The 20,708-nt window shown below is 41.2% G+C and overlaps 1 protein-coding gene across 1 annotated transcript in view; it reads right to left on the minus strand.

The window, feature by feature from the left end:
- Window positions 1–20,708, minus strand: part of LOC307212541 (homeobox protein Meis1-like) — a 150,176-nt gene that overhangs the window by 106,482 nt on the left and 22,986 nt on the right. Inside the window, 1 exon segment of the mRNA XM_079970012.1 lies at window positions 4,819–4,930. Within this exon segment, the coding sequence (XP_079826138.1) occupies window positions 4,819–4,930 (112 nt within the window).

Raw genomic sequence — 20,708 nt, forward strand, 5'->3', positions numbered from 1 at the left:
ACACAACATTAGCCACCATTCATTTCTATCCTGCATCTACCCTGTCATTTCTTATAAAATGCTGTGTTTTTCTCCAAACTAGCTTTGATCCAAATTGAGAAAAAGAACAACCTGGCTGCATTTTAAGCCAGCAATTGTGTACACAGCCTATTTTAGAAAAGGCGTTACTCCTATTTAATGCTAAAAGGCTTCTTTATAAGCCTTCTGCCAAGATAGACTAACCTCTAAAGGTAAAGGTAAAGGTACCCCTGCCCGTACGGGCCAATCTTGACAGACTCTGGGGTTGTGCGCCCATCTCACTTAAGAGGCCAGGGGCCAGCGCTGTCCGGAGACACTTCCGGGTCACGTGGCCAGCGTGACATCGCTGCTCTGGCCAGAGCCAGAGCCAGAGCCAGAGCCAGAGCCGCACACGGAAACGCCGTTTACCTTCCCGCTGGTAAGCGGTCCCTATTTATCTACTTGCACCCAGAGGTGCTTTCGAACTGCTAGGTTGGCAGGCGCTGGGACCGAGCAGCGGGAGCGCACCCCGCCGCAGGGATTCGAACCGCCGACCTTTCGATCGGCAAGTCCTAGGCGCTGAGGCTTTAACCCACAGCGCCACCTGCGTCCCCGAGACTAACCTCTACTAAGTCATTAAAGCTTACTCTTTACAACATACACCTTGCCATAGAAGGCATTACCATAGCTGCTCTATCAGGAGTATTCACAGCAGGAAAGAGGTGAACTTATATACAAGTCAGCTTATATAATTAAGGGGTTCTATGAACATTGAGGAATTTGGGATCAACAACTGGCCTATGCAACTGGCAAAGCTCCACAAATATCCTCAAATATTCCAGATTCCAGCAAGGATTTTGCCTGTTTTGCTCCAAAACAGTCAATGGAGCATATGAATTGAAAAAAAAGACAATGGGTTGCCATCAGGATAAATTGGTGAGAAGGAGCTACACCTGCTCTGGCATCACTGCCAAAATCTCAGGGATAGACAAGGTCTACCTCATGATATCTTTTCACTTTCATCATAAAAAGCAATGAATGGTGTGCATTTTTAGTGAACAGTGGACAGAAACTCCAGTCAGGACAATTGTTGGTGGGAGAACCAGTGCTATTTTTCTATAAAAAGACAGAGAGAGAGGGAGAGAAAGATAAGCCAGAAAGCACCATAAACACATCCCTTGTTCTCTTATAATGGCAATGATGCCCACCTGAGAGGTGCCAGAACTGAGTTCCAGTGAGTTCCAGCTCAAAGAAGTCCTAGGGAGAACCGCACTTGCCCCTACCTCCGTACCCCTCTACCCTGATCCAGACTCTTGCTTTTGGATGGTCTGTTTTCCTGACTACCATCTGAACCAGTTCAGAATGGAATTCAGCACCTGCTCAGAACTTTGTGAGAAAATCAAGATCAGTTCTGAAGAAGCAAAACCAGTAGTGGATTTTGTCTAGGGAAAACTAAAACAACCTCAACATTACCTTGCTCAAGATTACCATACAATATTTTACGTGTGAATGGCACACATATTTCAGTTAACTGAAACTGAAATGTCAAACCACAAATTTTCAAAAGTACCCAAAGGGGTAATATAAGACCTCAATTTACCCCACTAGATGGATTTGGATGCAGTAGAAGTGTGCCATCTCTCAGCTCTGCCATCAGGGGTCCTCCACCGTTGTGGAAGTCCCTGCTGTTCTCCCAAAAGTGTGGGTGGAAGCAAATGGGGTGTTTCTGCAGATGGGGTTGAACTGGACCAGCCAAGGATCTGCTGGATCCTCAGCCAGCCCAGCTACTGGTGATGGGCCTCATCCAGACCTCTCTGCTATGCCATCCTGGAACTGGTGCAGCAAAAAATGAGCCAAGAGTTGGGGTTACTTCATTAGGAGTCACAGTGTCTCCATGGAAATGAATTGGCGCAAGCTGCACAATGCCCCGGGGCATTCCCTGGCATAAATCCCATTAAAGTGAATGGCTGCAGAAACACGCAGGAAAATTTCCAGGTGGATCCCTTCCCTCTTTAGATACCCTGCAACAGTTCTCTGAGAATGGACTTATTCCCAAAGCAACCCACATTCTCATCTCCATCCCCACCTGCCAAAAAAAAAAAAAAAAAAAAAAATTCACAGTCATCTCCAGTCATCTTTGGATTTTATGTTGATTAGAGAAATGGGGAAGGTTTAGCCTTGTGTTCCTATTCATGATGAGCCTGTTGTTTTACAGCCATTTATGTAAAAAAAAAAAAAAGCCACCAAAAACATTAGTGGAAATACCTCAGAAGTGTCAGCACACCTTAACTACTGTGAACTGCAACACACATATGAAGAAATACTTGAAAGAGAAAAGGCCCCTTAAATTTATGTTGCATATCATTTTCCAGTAAAAGTCAGAGGTCAGAAGGTTGCCAGTTTCTGCTTCAGCTCTTCAAGAGTTTACCATACCAGGCCCCATTTTTACTAGGCTTTACTTGTGGTGATGTCAGCAACTTTTATTTAAACAATAAAGTGGTTCGAATGCTTAAAAGTCCATAGGAAGATGTTAGTCACAATTTAAGCCTGAATCCTTACATGTGGACACACACAAAAAAATAGAACGCTACTTTAGTTTAAAAACTAATCTAGTTAAATGTAGGATTTTGCAATTCTAATGAGTCCTATTAAACCTCCCCCCTTCCCTTTTTTGAACACACAATTCCTTTGTTGTCCAACAGCACTTGAATGAAACGGGATCATAAAACTACATTTTAAAAGTTTATACCTATTGTAGGTTCAGAGTCTACTTCAATAAAAGAATTCTCTTTATATTCAGATTAAGGGTGCTTTTAAAATTTTAATTGCATTTAATTAACATGAAATTTGTTGCAGTTGGTCTTTGCTGATGTAAAATTTTTTTTTAGGGTTTTTCACACATTGTCTTTTTTTAAAAAGACAGTACTGATTGATGTCACACATCCTATACACAAACACACAAAGCAAGAACTAAGCCCCTGCTCTTTCTCCATCAGTGAATTAATTGTGGGATTTAAAAAAAACAACTGTAAATGAATTTGGCATTCTGGCAAATTGGCAGAGTATGGGAAGCACGGGCAGCAGATATACAAGTATAACTGGAACAAATGTTTAATATTTTTTGTGAACTACACCTCAATTAAGTTCACTAAAACACTCAAATATAGCTCTGTCTCTTCTCCTACAGGGACCTCTGTCACCTATCAGTTTGTCTTCTAGGTGGACCAAGATCAACAAGTGGTGGATCACCTTCTCAGCTAAGCTGGATCACTCAGGGTTACATCACAAAACATGGCTTTTGTTAAGGGTCCGTCCGTCCGTCCCGTCCCCCGTCCCCCACATACACAACTGGAAATGTTGGCACAAAGTGGGGAAATAGGAGAAAACAGGAGTAGAAAAATGGGCACACATGGTTTTAAAAAAATTCTTTTATGTGGATTCCATGCCGCACAAATAACATAAAATGGGGTCCAGGAGCTAAAAAGGCTGAAGACTACTCTAGTTTGTGTTGTAGTTTCTAAAAGAAAACAATGCCAAAAGTTTGGCAGTATGTAATTTGTGAATTGAGAACTAAGGCTGCAATTCTGTTCTGGCAGAGGGTCTACTCGGGAGTCACGCCCGCCCTGTGGAACGCCCTCCCATCAGATGGCAAGGAAATAAACAACTATCTGACTTTTAGATGTTACACTGTGTTTGATGTATTAATTTGCTAGAAGCTGCCCAGAGTGGCTGAGGTAACCCAGTCAGATGGACAGAATATAGGTAAAGGAACCCTAGACAGTTAAGTCCAGACATAGGCGACTATGGGGTGCAGCACTCATCTCACTTCAGGCCAAGGGAGCCGGCATTTGTCCACAGACAGCTTTCCGGGTCAGGTGGCCAGCAGGACTAAACCGCTTCTGGCGCAACAGGACACTGTGACAGAAACCAGAGCCGTTTACCTTCCCACCACAGCAGTACCTATTTATCAACTTGCACTGGTATGCTTTCGAACTGCTAGGTTGGCAGAAGCTGGGAAAGAGCAACTGGAGCTCACCCCGTTGCGTGTATTCGAACCGCCAAACTTCCGATCAGCAAGCCCAAGAGGCTCAGTGGTTTAGGCCACAGTGTCACCCGCATCTCTGGGCAGCATATAAATAATAATTGTTGTCATTATTGTTCTCACCAGGAAGAAAACCTCACTGAAGTCAATTGGACTTCTGATTAGACATGTATAGGACTGAACTGTAAAGCTACTAACTTCTTGACTGGAAGACGATAATGAAACACATCATGAAGCAGCACTGTATGTGCTGCTTAATGTAAGCACCACTACATAGCCTTTGAGGGCAATGCTGAGGTCGGGACTGTGTAGCTGCATTGGTGGAAACACTAGATATGCTCTGCTGGGGTTTCCATGCATTCAGTGCTCTGCTCTGCTCTATTCCAGTGCCAGGATGGCAGCTCCACCTCACTATGCCAACTGCTATTCTCAGCAAGGCAATGAAAAGGCACATATTGACCAAGTTCAGTTCCCTAGTTTGAAGATGATGCAGCTTTAGGCTCAAACTGCCTTTGTTACCAAAACCACAAACTTTGATCATGGTCTGTACGACTAGAAAGAACCACCACCCAGAAGCTCCACTAGATAGGCAACTGCTGCTCAAGGCCTTCTTGGATGGAAAATTGATGGTCATTTATCCTTGCGCACCAAAGGAAGACATGCTGTCAACACCAGGACCCTGCCTCAGTGTTCACATCTATTATATATATGAAGCACTTATTTAATGCCAGCATATTGGAGCCCTGCAAATCAGCCAGGATTCAAAGTATGATTCCTACCTTGTTCGCTGCTGTTGTCACCGCTGTGTGATGTATGTCCCCCACTGGAGGGTCCCGGTGTACCTCCTGAACGTGTTGACGCTGTGTCATCGTGATCTCTGTTCCAGGAAGGCTGTTGGGTGAGAATTAAGCAAATGACTAAAAACAAAACAAGCAATATTCTGCACATTACACAGAGGAAGAAAATACAAATATTGCAAGTTTCTTTTTTTAAAAAAATAATAATTTTTATTAAAGTTTACAAAAATACGTGCATTGTCTCTTTTTTCAGGTTGTGTTTTCTACAGATCAGTTTCATTTGTTGTAAGACATTAGTGTTGCATGCCATATAAGGTTGGGAAGAAAAGAGGGGGAAAGAGGGAGACGGTGGGGATGGTGCGTGGGGTGGGGTGGGAATGCTTCTATTTTTCTACTTAGTGTATGTGTATCAGCATCACTTGTGTGGGTTCTCTTTCTAGTCGCTTGTTATATTTCCTTGGTAGTGAGAGAGGCTGGGGGTGACCTAGGGTAGGTTGTCTTTGGTTGGCTGTAGTGAGATTTGTTTATGGGGGGGTTGGGGTCAAGTTAGTCATATGCTGTTGGCGGATTCTTGTTGTATTGCTGGGCTATGTATGTGATAAAGAGGAACCATATCAGGGTGAAGACATTTTCTTCTATTTGTCCCCATGTCAGTTTCAATTTATTAGTTAGTTTTTCTAGTAAGGCTGTTTCCCATACTATCTGATACCATTGGTCCATGTGTACTCCTGATAGGTCTCTCCAGTGTCTGGCTATGATGCTTCTGGCTGCTGAGAGTAGGTGGGTTATGAGCTCTTTATAACGTGAGAAGGCAGTGTTATCTTGGAAGATGTTGAGTAGGGCCAGTTCTGGGGTGACTTCTAATATTTGTTTAGTTATTTTGCATATTTCATGTATGACTGATGTCCAGAAAAGTTGGATTTTGGGACATTCCCACCCAGCGGCGTAGCGTGGGTTGTCAGCACCCGGGGCAAGGCAAGTAATTTGCGTCCCCTAACCCGGGGCAAGGCAAGTAATTTGCGCCCCTAACCCCTAACCTGCCGCCGCTGCCAGCTTCTTCTTGCTGCTGCCTGGGCTGGTCGGGTGTGGTTCTCTCCCGCGCTCAGCGCTGCGCTGGGCGGCCGCTGCACTGTCCCTCCCCCAGATAGTCCCTCCCTCGCTCTCTCTCCGCTCCGCACCGCAACGCACGCCTGGCACCCTCCCCCTCCACAGTGGGCGGCGACCCGGCAGCTCGGATCGGATTCGCATAGCCAGCACTGCAGTGAGAGAGAGTGAGTGAGCCAGGTAGGGGCAGAGAGCTGCGAGTGCGAGCACGCCCCCCTAAAATGTTGCGCCCGGTGCGGCTGGCCCCCCCTGCACCCCCACGCTACGCCACTGTTCCCACCACATATAGAGGTATGTGCCTGGGGAGGTGCATCCTCTCCAGCATTTTGGTGAGACGCCTGAGCGTATCAGTGCTAGTTTCTGTGGTGTTAGGTACCATCTGTAAGTGAGTTTCAGGATGAGTTCTTTTCTTTTAACTGAGATGGATTTAAAGGGAGGCATAGACCATATTCTAGTGCAAAATATTGCAAGTTTCTGAAGAATGGCAATGAATATTTTTAAAAGAGAAAAAAACACCCTTTTTAGACTTGTCTGTTCCCTGAACCCAAGCGTGTGTGCACACGTGCGCTCTCTCTAAAGAGAGAGAGAGCATGCTTTGCAACCTTAAAGGTAAAGGTAAAGGTACCCCTGCCCGTACGGGCCAGTCTTGACAGACTCTGGGGTTGTGCGCCCATCTCACTTAAGAGGCCAGGGGCCAGCGCTGTCCGGAGACACTTCCGGGTCACGTGGCCAGCGTGACATCGCTGCTCTGGCCAGAGCCAGAGCCAGAGCCAGAGCCGCACACGGAAACGCCGTTTACCTTCCCGCTGGTAAGCGGTCCCTATTTATCTACTTGCACCCGGAGGTGCTTTCGAACTGCTAGGTTGGCAGGCGCTGGGACCGAGCAGCGGGAGCACACCCCGCCACAGGGATTCGAACCGCCGACCTTTCGATCGGCAAGCCCTAGGCGCTGAGGCTTTAACCCACAGCGCCACCTGCGTCCCTTTTGCAACCTTAGAAAACAGCAAATTTCATAGGGCTGTGGGAAAGACTAGTATTAGTTTTTACAGGACCCTTCTCCCCCCCCCAAAAAAAACCCCCACCTTAACAATCTGCTACTCTTAGGAAATGGGGAGTGGTCTACAACAGTGCAATTTACATAAGCCTCCAACTGCATACAAAAGACAAACATGGGAACGTTTAAATACATCGCTCATAATTAGGCCTAAGATCCCTAATAGTCAATATGTGTCAGCTGTTTGCCACATGGTATATGGGCAAATGGACCCAGCATCAAGACAAAAAGGGGGGAGGAATCAGAGCAACAATGGCGTCATATGAACAGTGTACACTCAGCCCCATGCAGAGCACTCTTGTACTATTCAACAGAAAACAGATGTTGCTTCTTATCACTGGGTGCATTTGAAAGTAACATTCATATAGGAAAAATTGGCTGTAAATTACTTTTTTAAGGAAAACAATCATGGCACGATCCTTCCATGTCTCCCTTTATCAACAGAAATGATTTTAATTTGCTTTTAGTAGTAAGCTTTTAAAAACATCTCAGTGTCTCACTGGTCATCCTACACAATTTGTGTGTGGTGTGCGTGTGTGCAACATAATAGCACGTTCTTTACTGTTTTGCAGTATTGCTGACAGAGAATTAATACAATATCAACTGAGTCATATCAAAGCACATATCTTAATAATATTATTTTTTTAAAAAAAACCCATTTGTATATTCTTTCATTAAAAAAAATCAAAGTGGTTTACGACAATTAAAATACAATAAGAGCACATCGTAGATTAAAACAGGTCACCAGCTGACTATTACCAAAAATATTCTTCTTAATTGTCTGCATAAGCCTGGTGGCAAAGAAAATTCTTCAGCAAAGGTCTGAAAATTAAGATCAAAAGCGCCTGCTGATATGAATTAATGCACGATTAATTAAAGTGTTATATTTTAGAATATGCTAGATCTGATGAAGTCCAACAGAATCTTAAAAGTCAAACTAGATGGGCCAAGGCATTCACTTGTGTTTATTTTCAAGGTCAGGGTATATATATTTAATACCATGATAGGTACCCGGGTAAGAAAGCTGAATCCTCTCCTGCTCTCTAAATACTACAACATTGTGGCCATTTTTATCGCAGTCCAGCTCTGAAATCGAAAGCGAACAAGGTAAGGAAAAAAGTACCTTGAGTTCAGCATGGGAAATAAGGTTGAGGGCACAACCCCCTTTCCTTGTGAGACATACACACGCAGAGCTATTTTTCTAGAAAAAGAGGTACGGGAGCTCACCATGAACTTCTCCCTTGTTCACCTGAGAGTGACAATGATGGCCCACCTGAGAGATGCCACTGCAGAGCTCCAGTGAACTGCAGCTGAAAAATGCCCTGTCTACACACACACACACGAGAGAGAAAATTGTAGAGGGACCCGAAGGGTCATTTCGTCTAACCCAGGCACAGGCAAACTCGGCTCTCCAGATGTTTTAGGACTACAACTCCCATCATCCCTCGCTAACAGGACCAGTGGTCAGGGATGATGGGAGTTGTAGTCCTAAAACATCTGGAGGGCCAAGTTTGCCTATGCCCGGTCTAACCTCCTGCAATGCAGGAATATGCAGGTGGCCTATATGGGGATTGTGTGTGTGTTATATATGTCAGTTAGCTGAGCTGGTTAGAGCACAGTGCTCAAAACACCAATGTCGCGGGTTCAATCCCCATATGGGCCACTTGCACTTGAACTAGATAGCCCTTGGGGTCCCTTCCAGCTCTACAATTCTATGCATGTGTTCTGTTCCCATTTTAGATATAAATGGAACAGACAAAAGCAAATATGACTGCCTCCCATCACATCAAGTTTGGCTGCCCTCCAACCATGACTCCTTAATAATGAAATTTGCACACTCATAATATAAAATGACGATTAGGTTTAAGAGCAAAAAATTAAAACAAAAGCACTATTAAGCTATTCTAACAGATTTAAAAAAAAACATGTCAAGTGTTCTACGCTACTGATTACAACACCACTATATTGCTGCAATTAAAGCACCACAAGGCATGGGAAAATGCCACGTTATATTTTAATGCTACTACTGCGCAGACTCCGGGAAACAAAATGTGCTAATTGATCCTGTGATTCAAAGATTGATGTGTGAACTGTGAAAAGAAATGCTCTTCTACAAATACACGTTTCTGCAGCATACCAGAAGAATGCTGTAAGAGGTAATCTGGAACACATGCTCAGAATGCAAACAGTTAATGCATAAATTTTCAGTTTGTACAACTGCAGCTTTAAAAGGGGGACTTGTTTATTCAGAGCTCTGCAGAAAGAATGGTACAGCACCCAGGGGACAGACAATGCCAGGCACAAAGCCCTGGTGCCTCAACATGTAAAAGGATGTTTTTCTATGTGCTACAAATCCCACTTGAAAATATAATTAGAAAGAGAAAATGGCAAACTATTGCATTAACTGTAATTGAAGAAAAGACTAGCAAGGCATGTGGGAGGCTGAAGAAGCCCATGGGATTTCCAGGATGCATCAGATCCTCAGAGTTACATCTCCAGGGTGCATTCATGCTATTTATGTTGCTCCTGACTACTATTGTTGACTAGTGATCTGACTTGTAATTAATAGAAAAGCCACAGATAACAAGGTAAAATATTGAACCATCACCATAACCTCGGCAGAAATGTTCATTAATCTGATTAGAAGATGACTCTGCTTAAAGGAAAGGGTGGCTGAGAGCTACAGAATTATATGCCCTGCTATAAGCAGTGGGCAGACTGTCCTCCTTTATGTGACAACAGACCTGAAATATTCACTATCTTTTAATGAGCTCTACTGATTTATTCAGCCCCATTCGGTTTACTCCCCCACTTTTCTACTGTGCGGGATGTAGATTAATTCAATGCTTAATTGTTTAGTAAATTCAATTTTCCACATTCTATTCTGCATAGCTTTAGCTGTGGTTCTTAAATCTTCAGCAGTGAGCCTTGAGCCCACTGCTTCTGATCTGTGCCTACCTTTTTTCAATCACCATTTTTCTTCCTCCACCACTTAATTCACCATGAAAAGATTTTCCTTGCTGGAAATTCTGATTCCGCTATGATCTGTGAGGCATTCCGATTCATTGCATTTCCATTGTGTTGGGTCTTAGATGCTGGGCTCTTCTTTTCTCACAGCTATTGCCACATTATACAGTCACTCATGCAAGAAATGTTGGATTCCACCTCAGTTTATCAAAATTTTGTGCATCTCTTATGTTTACATTTCCGTATTCAGAGGCCATAGTTAATAATAATGACTACTGAACTGATATTTTTATAACCTGTTGAGAATTAATAGACTTCTAAAAGTTAGGAGTGTTAGCATTGGTGCTGCTTTTTTAAAAAAGGAAGAGTACCTATTTTTAACAGTGCTTCTCAAGAGATCACTAAACTAAACTAAGAACTTTCTCTCAGATTTGTAGTTGGTTGTTATTTCTTAGAATCAAGTAACATTGGTGAATAAGAGCAGATTCCTCATTACTGTGTTTCAGCACAGATACCCTATACCTAATATACAAATGTTTGCAAAGATACTTTGATTTATTTTGAAATGGAATATTAAAAGATAGCTCTCCCCCCCCAAATGGTAAATATACCTTACAATATATTTGAAAATGGAGAACAAGAAGCCATTGAAAATGACCCTATTACCTGGGTCCTCCCTTCCATACATTTTCAAGCCAATGGTTCCTTATACTTTCATGCAAAATATAAGAATCAGGTTTCACTTCCTTTCTCTTTAAAAGATATGAAAAATTTCAGTTCAACAAGCTAGTAATTTGGAGAAATATGTACTGGTTTTTGTTTTGTTTTTTAAACTCATATACTATAAAAACTTGTCCTAAAAAACATCCCTAAAAATTTCCAATAGCACAATATTCAAAATATATTTTACAAATTCCAAACAAGTTTCTGGCATGACATTGCCCAAATGAACAGGAATTGCCAGCTTCTTTCACCTGATTTGATCAACCAGACCTGACACAAGTCAAATAATGTAATGTCTGTGCCTTAGTTTCCTTACGTGTCCTATATTATTCCACAGCAGGTCTGTGGGTGCCAACTTCCTGAACATACTGTATATCTCTCCATAGGTGCCAACAGTGCACTCTTGTGCTAATGTAGATACAGACATTTTGTGTTTAGAGAACAGACAAGCCCATGCAACTCCATAATAAAAAGTTATCACACACAATACATCAGATATGGAGAGCTGCACTCATGAAGCAGATCCTGCGAAGACTCAAAGGACTTTTAAGAGAACACATTCCTGTCCCTAGCCTCGAAATGCCCCATCACAGACCATTTCTGCACCACATAATGGCTTAATGTGCTCTTACTATGTCACATCTGACCATCATGATTGTTCCCAACACACACTGCTGCACTAATGCAACATCCAGGATTTGTTCACAACACTGGCATAGCAACAGCTTCCATTATTGGCCTATACATTGTTATGAATGTTTAAGAATGATTATACCCCTTCTGTTGAGTCTATCTGTAGAGCTACTAAATACAAAAATAAAATTAAAAAATCCAACTGTTTCATAGTTTCACATTATACTGACACTGCCCCCACTCCACCTACCCCCCCATCCCTGTGTAAAACTGTATCAAAGGGGCCTCTTAGTTAGCATCAAATGCTAATATAATTTCATCATGTACAGTATTGCTATTTGGTAGAAAATACTAACTTTATCTTATTTTTGCAACTAGCTGTTCACAGGTATCATTTCTACTGCTCTTTCTACTGTGCAGCCACCCTGTAAAAGATATCAGTCATGGGGAGGGAGAGAGAAGGGTGGGGAGCGAAGGTTAAGAAAGTGGCTTGATTAAGCCATCTTATGAATTCATGGTCAAGGCAAGATTCAAACTATGTAATTTCTAATTGGTAGGCGAGTCTTTTTACCACTCTACTACACTCTTGTCAGTCAAGGATGGCACAATATATTGATGACTCTTTCAGTTGTCTTCTAACACAATATCACATGAAAAGGCAACTACTTGGACTAACAGTATCTATGTTTAGGGAAACAGAATCACAAACAGCATATGAAAAACCTTTGCACCTTAATGCCACAGACTATTACACCCATTCAAAGCATAGGAATTGTCCTCTACTGCAGTAAGAATGTAAAAATACTATTAGTGCTACAGCACGGAAGAGTTTATGTCAAATTATAATATATTACCTTTCAAAATCTGGAGACCTCACTAATAATGTCATCACATGTGGAGGAATTAGTATAGAATTTTCATTTGTATCAACCATTTGAAACAGATACTTGGTCAAATCTGCCAGCAGTTCACATCTCCTTGATAGATCAGCCAGGGCTAAACACACAGCTCACACAATAGTCTAGGAATAACTCTTTTGTTTCTGGCTCCTCACAGCCATAGGTCTCAAAAGTTCTGAACCACAAAAACAACAGCAAACAACCGATACGTGCCAACAAAACCGGCCAGGATGGCCATTTAAGAAGCTTCAAACAACCCCAAAATAGAGAACATAAACATAAGGTCATTCAAAAATTATGTACAGCAGAAACTTGAAATGTCATGAACTTCTTTCCTTCTTGTGTAAAAGTCTCTCTATAAAATTGCAGTCACATAATGTTTATTATCGACACAACCAATTTTCAGCAATATAGAAGCACTGAGCAAACAAAACCCAGTGTGGAATGAAAGTAAGTGAGACTAAAATGAATGACAGCTCTCCAAATGAGATCCGCCTAAGAAGCACATCTGCAACTAAGTAAGAGTGTGACTGTTGCCACACAAAAAGAACAATTCAAAGATACAAGGCAAGACAAGGTCAGATGGACAACCAGAGTTGTGGCGGGTGGGGGTGCTTTTCAAGGGATACCTCGTTTCAACATGACACCTTCATGTCAGGAGCCCTAATTGTTACAGAAAGAAGTAAGGGCTTCTTTCTGTAACAATTTTATACTACAATGCAGTATGGTACATCCACTCTCTCTCCTCACTTCACCCTTTCGTTAAGAAATGTGGCACCCATACTGTCCTAATGCTGTAGCAGTTTGGCAAGGAAATGCATGTTGTTAATGTCAAAGGATAGCACCAACTTCTTGCCAGCTCACATTCAGGCTGGCAGCTAAATGTGTGAAAGGGCTTGGATAAGGAGAAGTTGTCCCCCTCCCCTTCCTTTGTTGGGGGAGCAGTAAATCACTGAAGGAACAAAATTCCCATTCTTTTGTTAGACATATAGGAATACTGATATATGACACAGATGTGTTGCACTCATTTGAATTTTCATAGGAATCCCACATCAAGTAAACAACTGTTTTAATCCTATCCCCTTTCCCAACAGAACACAGTGGAAAGAGAATACAATATGTAAGTGACAGCAGTGTAGGTAGAAATTCCACACTCCTTAGCACTAGTGGACTAAAAATTGGCTGCAGGCAAACTACCCAGCCAGCCACTGGCTGAGCTGCAGAGATTTCATGGAATGTTCAAACAAAGCAGGAAGGGGGAAAGGACATTCATGGACTATCAATGTACCTGCCCTGAAGGGGGAATGCTCAGCATGCCTGGATGAAAACATCCCACAGGAGTAGGAGGGTCTGAGCATTACTAGCAAGAAAGAAGGGATGTTAGGAAAGAAGCAAGGCTTTAAAGTTGAATAGATGCTAGAGTCGAGGAAGGTAATGGGGGGGGGGGAAGAGTCAGTTGGCAAGACAATTAAGAAAATAAAAGTCAGATAGAAGATGGCATATGTATGAGGAACGTGGGTAGAAAAGCATGGGAGCTATACCCACAGAAAGAGTGGTGGGTCAGAGAACAATTCGGAGTGTTGAATTTAACCAATTACAAAGAAATAACCAGCTGAATATTTGTCTAACAGGCATCAGGTGTATCTGATCTTTCGTGATTGCCTGTTATTCCCAGACATACTTCTCTTACCATTAATTTTAATCTCCCTAAGTCTATATAGGATCACCACATTTTGCTATGTTGTATTCATCATCTATTCCTTTCCCCGGATCTCCATTTGCAGCCGTGTCATTGTACTTTTATTACAGTACATAGTCCACCAACTATTCACTCTCTTTGAAATTTTGGTACACTGGAGATTTTAAGGTTAATGTTATCTTTATTTATGCCAGCTCTACAATATCCTTTATAAGGTGTGGCAACCAGGGGTCCAAGTGCGCTCACTTCATATATTAGTATAAAGTCTTTATGACAGTGCAGTTTTATCTTAAAATACCTCCTTTTATGACCCCTATCATTGCATCCACACACTGGGTGGACATTCCCCCCTCACTATCCACCATAAGCTCAATATTTCTTTCCTGGCCTGCCACTGCCAGTTCAGATTCCATTAACCTATATGTGAAGCTTGGGGGGTGGGGGTTGTTTCATCCCAATCTTTATAACCTTACATTTGCTTACACCGTATCACATTTGACATGTCAATGTTCATTTGCACACTTTGGACAGTTCCTTTTGAAGCACCTGACAACCCCTTTTTGTTTTTACCACTCTAAACAATTTGGTCTCATCAGCAAATGTGGCCATCTTACTATTCAGCATTAAACCCCAAATCATTTATGAACAAGTTTAAATCCACTGATCCCATTACAGGTTCTTGGGGCTGCACTTTTCAGTCCATACGGTCCAGTATTTCCTCAGTTTATCCTTTGTACAATTCATGGTGACCCTCCTGTGCTCATCTCTCCCCTTCCCTATTGTGCCTTGTATTTTTTAGAATTTCAGTATCTACTTGTATCTTTGCAAAGCACTGAGGTTGTAAACACTCAACAAATAATGAACGGTGATGATGATGTTCCCTTGCAATGGAGCTCTCCAGGAGAAACAGAGGCTGAGAAGCTATTTTGTCATTCTATCCCACATTCTCCAAGTGGATAGCTGCACACATAGGTTTCATGCAAACATTCTGCATTACTGTACCATTGAATTTACAACATTAACTGGCACTGGCATTTTATAATGGCATTTTACATGGTATTTACCTTTGTAGCTACTTAAACCATTGTAACAGTCACAGGTGGCAGTCAATGTTTTAAGCAACTGGGTATTTTTATGAGCCCTGGGGCAAAGCACACCAATGAGGCTCAGAGGCAAGGAGGGTGAGAAGCAAGGGGGAATTCATGAGAAGGGAAATTAGCAGTGTTGACTTATCCCCTTTGTTTCCCTAACTCATCTTTCATTTGCCAACCTCCTGTTCACCATGTGCTGAAGAGTCAAGGACCACCTGGCTTCCACATGTGAAAAAGATGGATAGTAAATATAATTTTTAATATGCATATATTTTGTGTGAATGTATATAAATCCTCAGACCTTAACTAATTCCATAAGAGGAAATCGTTTTTCTATTAAAACTGCATTTGTGGCTTTAACACCTTGCCACTGGAAACACTACTAGAACTTCTGGCTGGCCTTCTCTTCTATATATGCATCAAAAATAAGATGCTAATACTGATTTTACATTTAGGCTGTGGTGCATATATTAATTTGTTAAGTGGCACAGGAAAATGTCCATACAAGAGCATGGATCCAAAGAACTACACAGCCATGCCGAATTCACAACTTTCAACCTGTATTTCTTCAACATAAGTCCCCAATGTCACATAGCAAGTTGCTTCTGAAACTGTGGAGACTTTCAAAAGCAGTTTGCAGTCTGTTGTGGGGGTCTGCTGTTCAAAGGGGGGAAAGTCAGTAACTCCACCAAGGACATCCAAGATACTGGAGACACCTAAGTAGCTCTTAGGATGCTAGCCCAAAATTTTAATGGGGAGGTGTATACACATCTCCGAATAGAATGCCCTCTTGAAGACAAAGAAACAGTACCTTCTTTGTAAAACATCAGCTTCTGTTAATATATATATTAATAATATATATATTAACAGCTTTTTATTGCGCATATAGATTTATTTACATAATACCCAATTTTATCCTGCAAGTGTAGGATATGATGGGCCATTCTCATGAGCATCTAAACAGCCTCTCCAAAAAGTGGCTGAGATCTTTTTTTTGCGGGGGGGGGGGGGGGAATCAGGACATCTTAACCTCCCAGAATCCATTGCTTAGCCTCTAGGCCCTACAGACAGAATCATATGTCACAGTAAATGAACAAAAGTCTGCAATAATAATACTAAATGTTTCACCAAGGAATTGACGAATGTGTGAATACTCTGAAATTTCCATTAAAGGTTTAATCCTTACATGCCAATTAAAACACGTAAGAGGTAATTGGTATACCGGAGGATATTACACCTATTGCCGTAACACAGAAATCAGCCCTCTATCCTTTTGTACACAATAAAAACCAGCTACAAAGCAGAAATCCAATCTCCAAGTTTAACTATAGAATAAAGTACTAGTTTTAAATTCATTAGTATAGCAGACTGTAAATGAAACAGAAATTGTGTGCCTATGTTATGCTGAAATCTCCAACATAGATCATTATTTTATATCAAATTTGTATGAAGGACAGCAGTTTAATATTCACAACATGCAAGAAGGATGACTACTGAAATTATACGTCTATAATTAAGTCATTGAAAAAAATCAAAAGAAAGACTGTTTTATACTTTAAAAGCAAAGTTACTTTTTTCAGTAAAGGTTTCTGGATCAGAATTCCAGGCTGCAATTCTAACAATGCAATTTCCTAACTTCTAGTACTAACTGAATTTCTCTCTGACAATTACCAATAAATAAATAAACTGGCCTAGGCCCTCCTCTTATGTAAACCTTTCCCTGATAACAAGCCAGTTTAGAAATCCAAAATACACACACATTGTGAGCACCATCGACTTTGTGCTCTGCTACACCACTGGTTGAGTAGTTTGCCGAGCCAAAGAAAGGAGAAAGAGACACACTGCTTCAGGCTGCTGCTTTATTGCAGGCATGTTCTGCAACGTGGTCTCGACATGAATGGTGGATTTATTCTCTTTTAGTTTGTTCTGCAATACTTCCCCAATATTATACCACAACAAAAACTGGACAAAAATAAACCAGAACATTTGTGGTGTAAAAGGTTACAGGATTTCAGCAGGTTACGGGATGGGCACACTGACTGGAAAGGAAGCAGTGTTTCTGTAAGTACAGTGTTGAAAGTGTGGTAACGTGTGACATCCCCTCCCCCTCCAAATAGCATCATGAGCACAAATCATCATTATTCAGGACATCTGGAGAGGACACCCAATTCAAGTACTGTCTGATCGGTGACTAACACATATGCAGCAAGGTTGGTAGAAGAATGTGATCCCTTTTAAAAGCCTGACACCTAGTCTATTTCATCACAGCCCCAAACAGGTGTTCTTTATTTCAAGCGTCAAAGCTCAAGAGTGTGCCTTATTAGTGAAAAGTGAGGGGGGTGAAAAGACCTGGCAGATCTACAGGGGCAGCTCTCATCCAAGAAGAGAAACTGACCTTGCTTTTTGTACAATTAAAGTTGCCATCATTAGTAGCTTCAGGTTCTAAAGAACACACTGCTGTCCTATGAAACAGACCTTCTGCCTGACTTGGTTTTGGAAAAAAATAAACATACTGTCATGGTATTGTTAATACAGAAAAAGAGTCAAATACTGTTTTCTTAATATGATATTCAATTAAGTTTTACTCAGAGTAGACCGACTGAAATTAATGAACATGACTAAGTTAGAGAACTTAGTTGAATATCACCCTTATTCTTTTCCCTCTATTTCTTCCTTTTAAGCACACACACAGCATTTCAGGAGACTTAAATGAGAAAGACCAGCATGAGTCTTTTTATTGAAATAATAAGAGCAAGCCAACACAAGAAACATATCACCAGTATTAAGATTATGAAACCTATCCTAAAAGCTTTATGACTCTCTGTGCATCGTCTCTCTCTCCCTCTCTTGCACAATAAGAGTACAGCAAATGATTAATTAATAAGTTGAACAACAAATTTTAAATTATAAAATCTGCTAAGGCATCTTAGTTTTGTTCTAGATTTGGGTCCCTAGAGTATGGGTATCATTAACATCTGACCTAAAAACTGATAGCCTTTCCCATAAAGCTGCTGGTGACCATCACCAAAAATCTACCATAATACTAGTGTATACTGAAGAGGAATTGCAGTGACTTAACACCATCACTGCTTAGGCTGTAGTAAGCCACGCTGATGCAAGTCACAGCTTAGCTTGTCTCTGAACTAGGTGTTTGCACTGATCCAAATAAAACATTAGGCTCCTCACTTCTGGATAGAATCCCTAGAGCAGAAAAGCTCCCAGAGGAACAGAGTCATTAACATATTGCCACCTCAGACTAGCACACAGTAGGAAGCCACCAATTGCACTGGAAAGTTACATTTTTCCATTTCCTTTACACAGTCAGCATAAGACTTCCTTTGTAATAAAACAAAAAACAAAACCCCACAAATCTCCAAAACACACACACACACACACCTTTGAATGCCCTAACCCACTTTTTTATTTTTACATCTGATCAGTGATTTCCAAGTTTAAATGGAATGTGGAAAGCCTTGTCCAAGAGCATGTGTGATTCGCCTTTCTCTTTTTCTTGAAAGAAATAAAATCAAAAGCCAAAGAAAAAAGCCAGCCTTCATTCCCACTCTGCAGCTGTGGTGTTTTAACACCCCACAACCACTTCAGTTCCATTGCTGGTCAGTAATACACTCACACTCTGTGTTCCATAGCACCTACATAAATCAGTAATATTTTTTCCACTGGGTTCACAAGCAATGAACAAAGTCCTGCATGTGAAGGAACAAGGCACTGGGCATGAATATAGCATGCCTGTGTGTTCTTTACGGGCAATCGTGCAAACTGTTTTACTGCTCACCTCTGGGAATAAGAGCATCCTCTTCATACTAGATGTACAACTACTGAACAAAAATGTGTGCATATAAAAGATTGATAGTATAATTATCCTTAATCACTGCCACACCTGGTAACAGTCACCAGTTAATGGTCCACATTGGCAGCTGTCCATCAAAAGCACTATGCTGTAAAGAGTGGGATGCACTGCCACTGCCGCTATTATAAACACCAACTTCATTTCAAAACTGGACTTATTGTAATAGTGTGAGGGTGTTGTCGCCGATGACCAGCTCAGCTTTAGCTGTGCACCGTTTCAACACAGTGTCACAGAATAGATGTTCCACAAAGGGTTGTCAAAATTGCACTGACCCTTTAACAGAAGAATCACAAAAAAATAGCAAATAAAGCTTCTCCCATCAGGTAGACAGGAATGGGGAAAGTACCAACAAATGTATATACAGTATGTTAAAAGCACAAAAAGGAAGCAACGCACACTAGGATTTTTCATGGACATTTACTCTAGCACTTCCCTAGGCCCCAATTTATGATGCTTATAGGATCAGATGCAGACTTCAAATGTACACTAAGGGACCACAGTCCTTATATCCTGCACCCTGACCACCAGCTCAGCAATATTTTACATGGCTTATGAAAGACCAAGAAGTACGCCCTATACACCGAAACAGAGTATTGGCAAATATAGAAAGCAAATGTATAAATAATTCATTAACACCACTCTCCCTTCATTACATGCCAAGCTCAAAAAGGGAAAGACCAATTAGATTGCTGCCCTACTTCTACACCACTGTTATCATCGACACATGCCTATATTGGGGGGGGGCTATCAGCAAAGTATCATTCATTAATATATAGGATCAGGGTTGCTCATAAAATCATGGTTGAGAACATTTACTGATAGTGATCTCATGTTATATTCACTTAAGGGTGTGCCAACATTTACTACTGTAGTGCAGAAAGGAGGCTGCTTGTGGCTTTTAACCATTTACAAGAGAGAAAGCAGCAGATGTTTAAAAACCTGGTTGTTCTGGATTTATAGAAGTCTCATGCTAATTCTCCACACACAGAGATGAACAAAATTGCAGTTATGAATAGCCTAGAGTTATCTAATGTAGTAGCATCTCTAAGCCAGTCTAAACCTTGTCAGTGCCTGGATAAGAGACCACTTAAGAACACCATGTGTTGTACATCACTTTGAATTCCTGACAATATATAGTGGGATGTGTGGTGGGTTTGGATTTGGGCAAACCCAAGTCCAAATTTATCCTCGTCTGTTGAATAAATAGGCTATTTAGTCTGAGAGACAGGTAAGTTGAGCAAATTACAAGATCAAAATACTGTTCTGAACTTCTTGGAAGAAAGACGAGGTACAGAATATAAATTACAGCACAATCCTAGCCATGCACACTCATATATCCTATTAGGACTTACTTCCAGGTAAGAGGGTTAGGATTTAATATATGGATGTTTGCCTGAAAAGTACCAGTAAACCATTTGTAATGTTACAGATGTTTTAACAAGTAAATGTCTACATACAGAAATAAAATTAGACTTGATTTTCATCATAAATATACTTTGAACAAGGTGCAACTTATGGAAGGTTTAGATTTCCACAGTGTCTTCTCACAGTGGCATTGTGGTTATAGGTCATAATAGAAGACGAAGAAGAATCAGGTACTTGCATATACTATGAAACTCACACTTTCTACCTCTGATGCAGGAAGTGTATGCAGAGGTTGAAATACTTATATGTCATTAATAAGTGACATGCTACAGGTCACAATTAATATATGTTGTACAGAAGTACAGTAGAAAATGTTGTTTATGTCATTGCAAGCATGCAAATCAAAAGGTACCTGCTCTTTGGAATTTGGAATTTTGTTCAAGTTATCCCAAGTCGTCTTTCCTATTTA

This window comes from Podarcis cretensis, assembly GCF_951804945.1.
Source record: "Podarcis cretensis genome assembly, chromosome: 3".
Taxonomy (NCBI): Eukaryota; Metazoa; Chordata; class Lepidosauria; order Squamata; family Lacertidae; genus Podarcis; species Podarcis cretensis.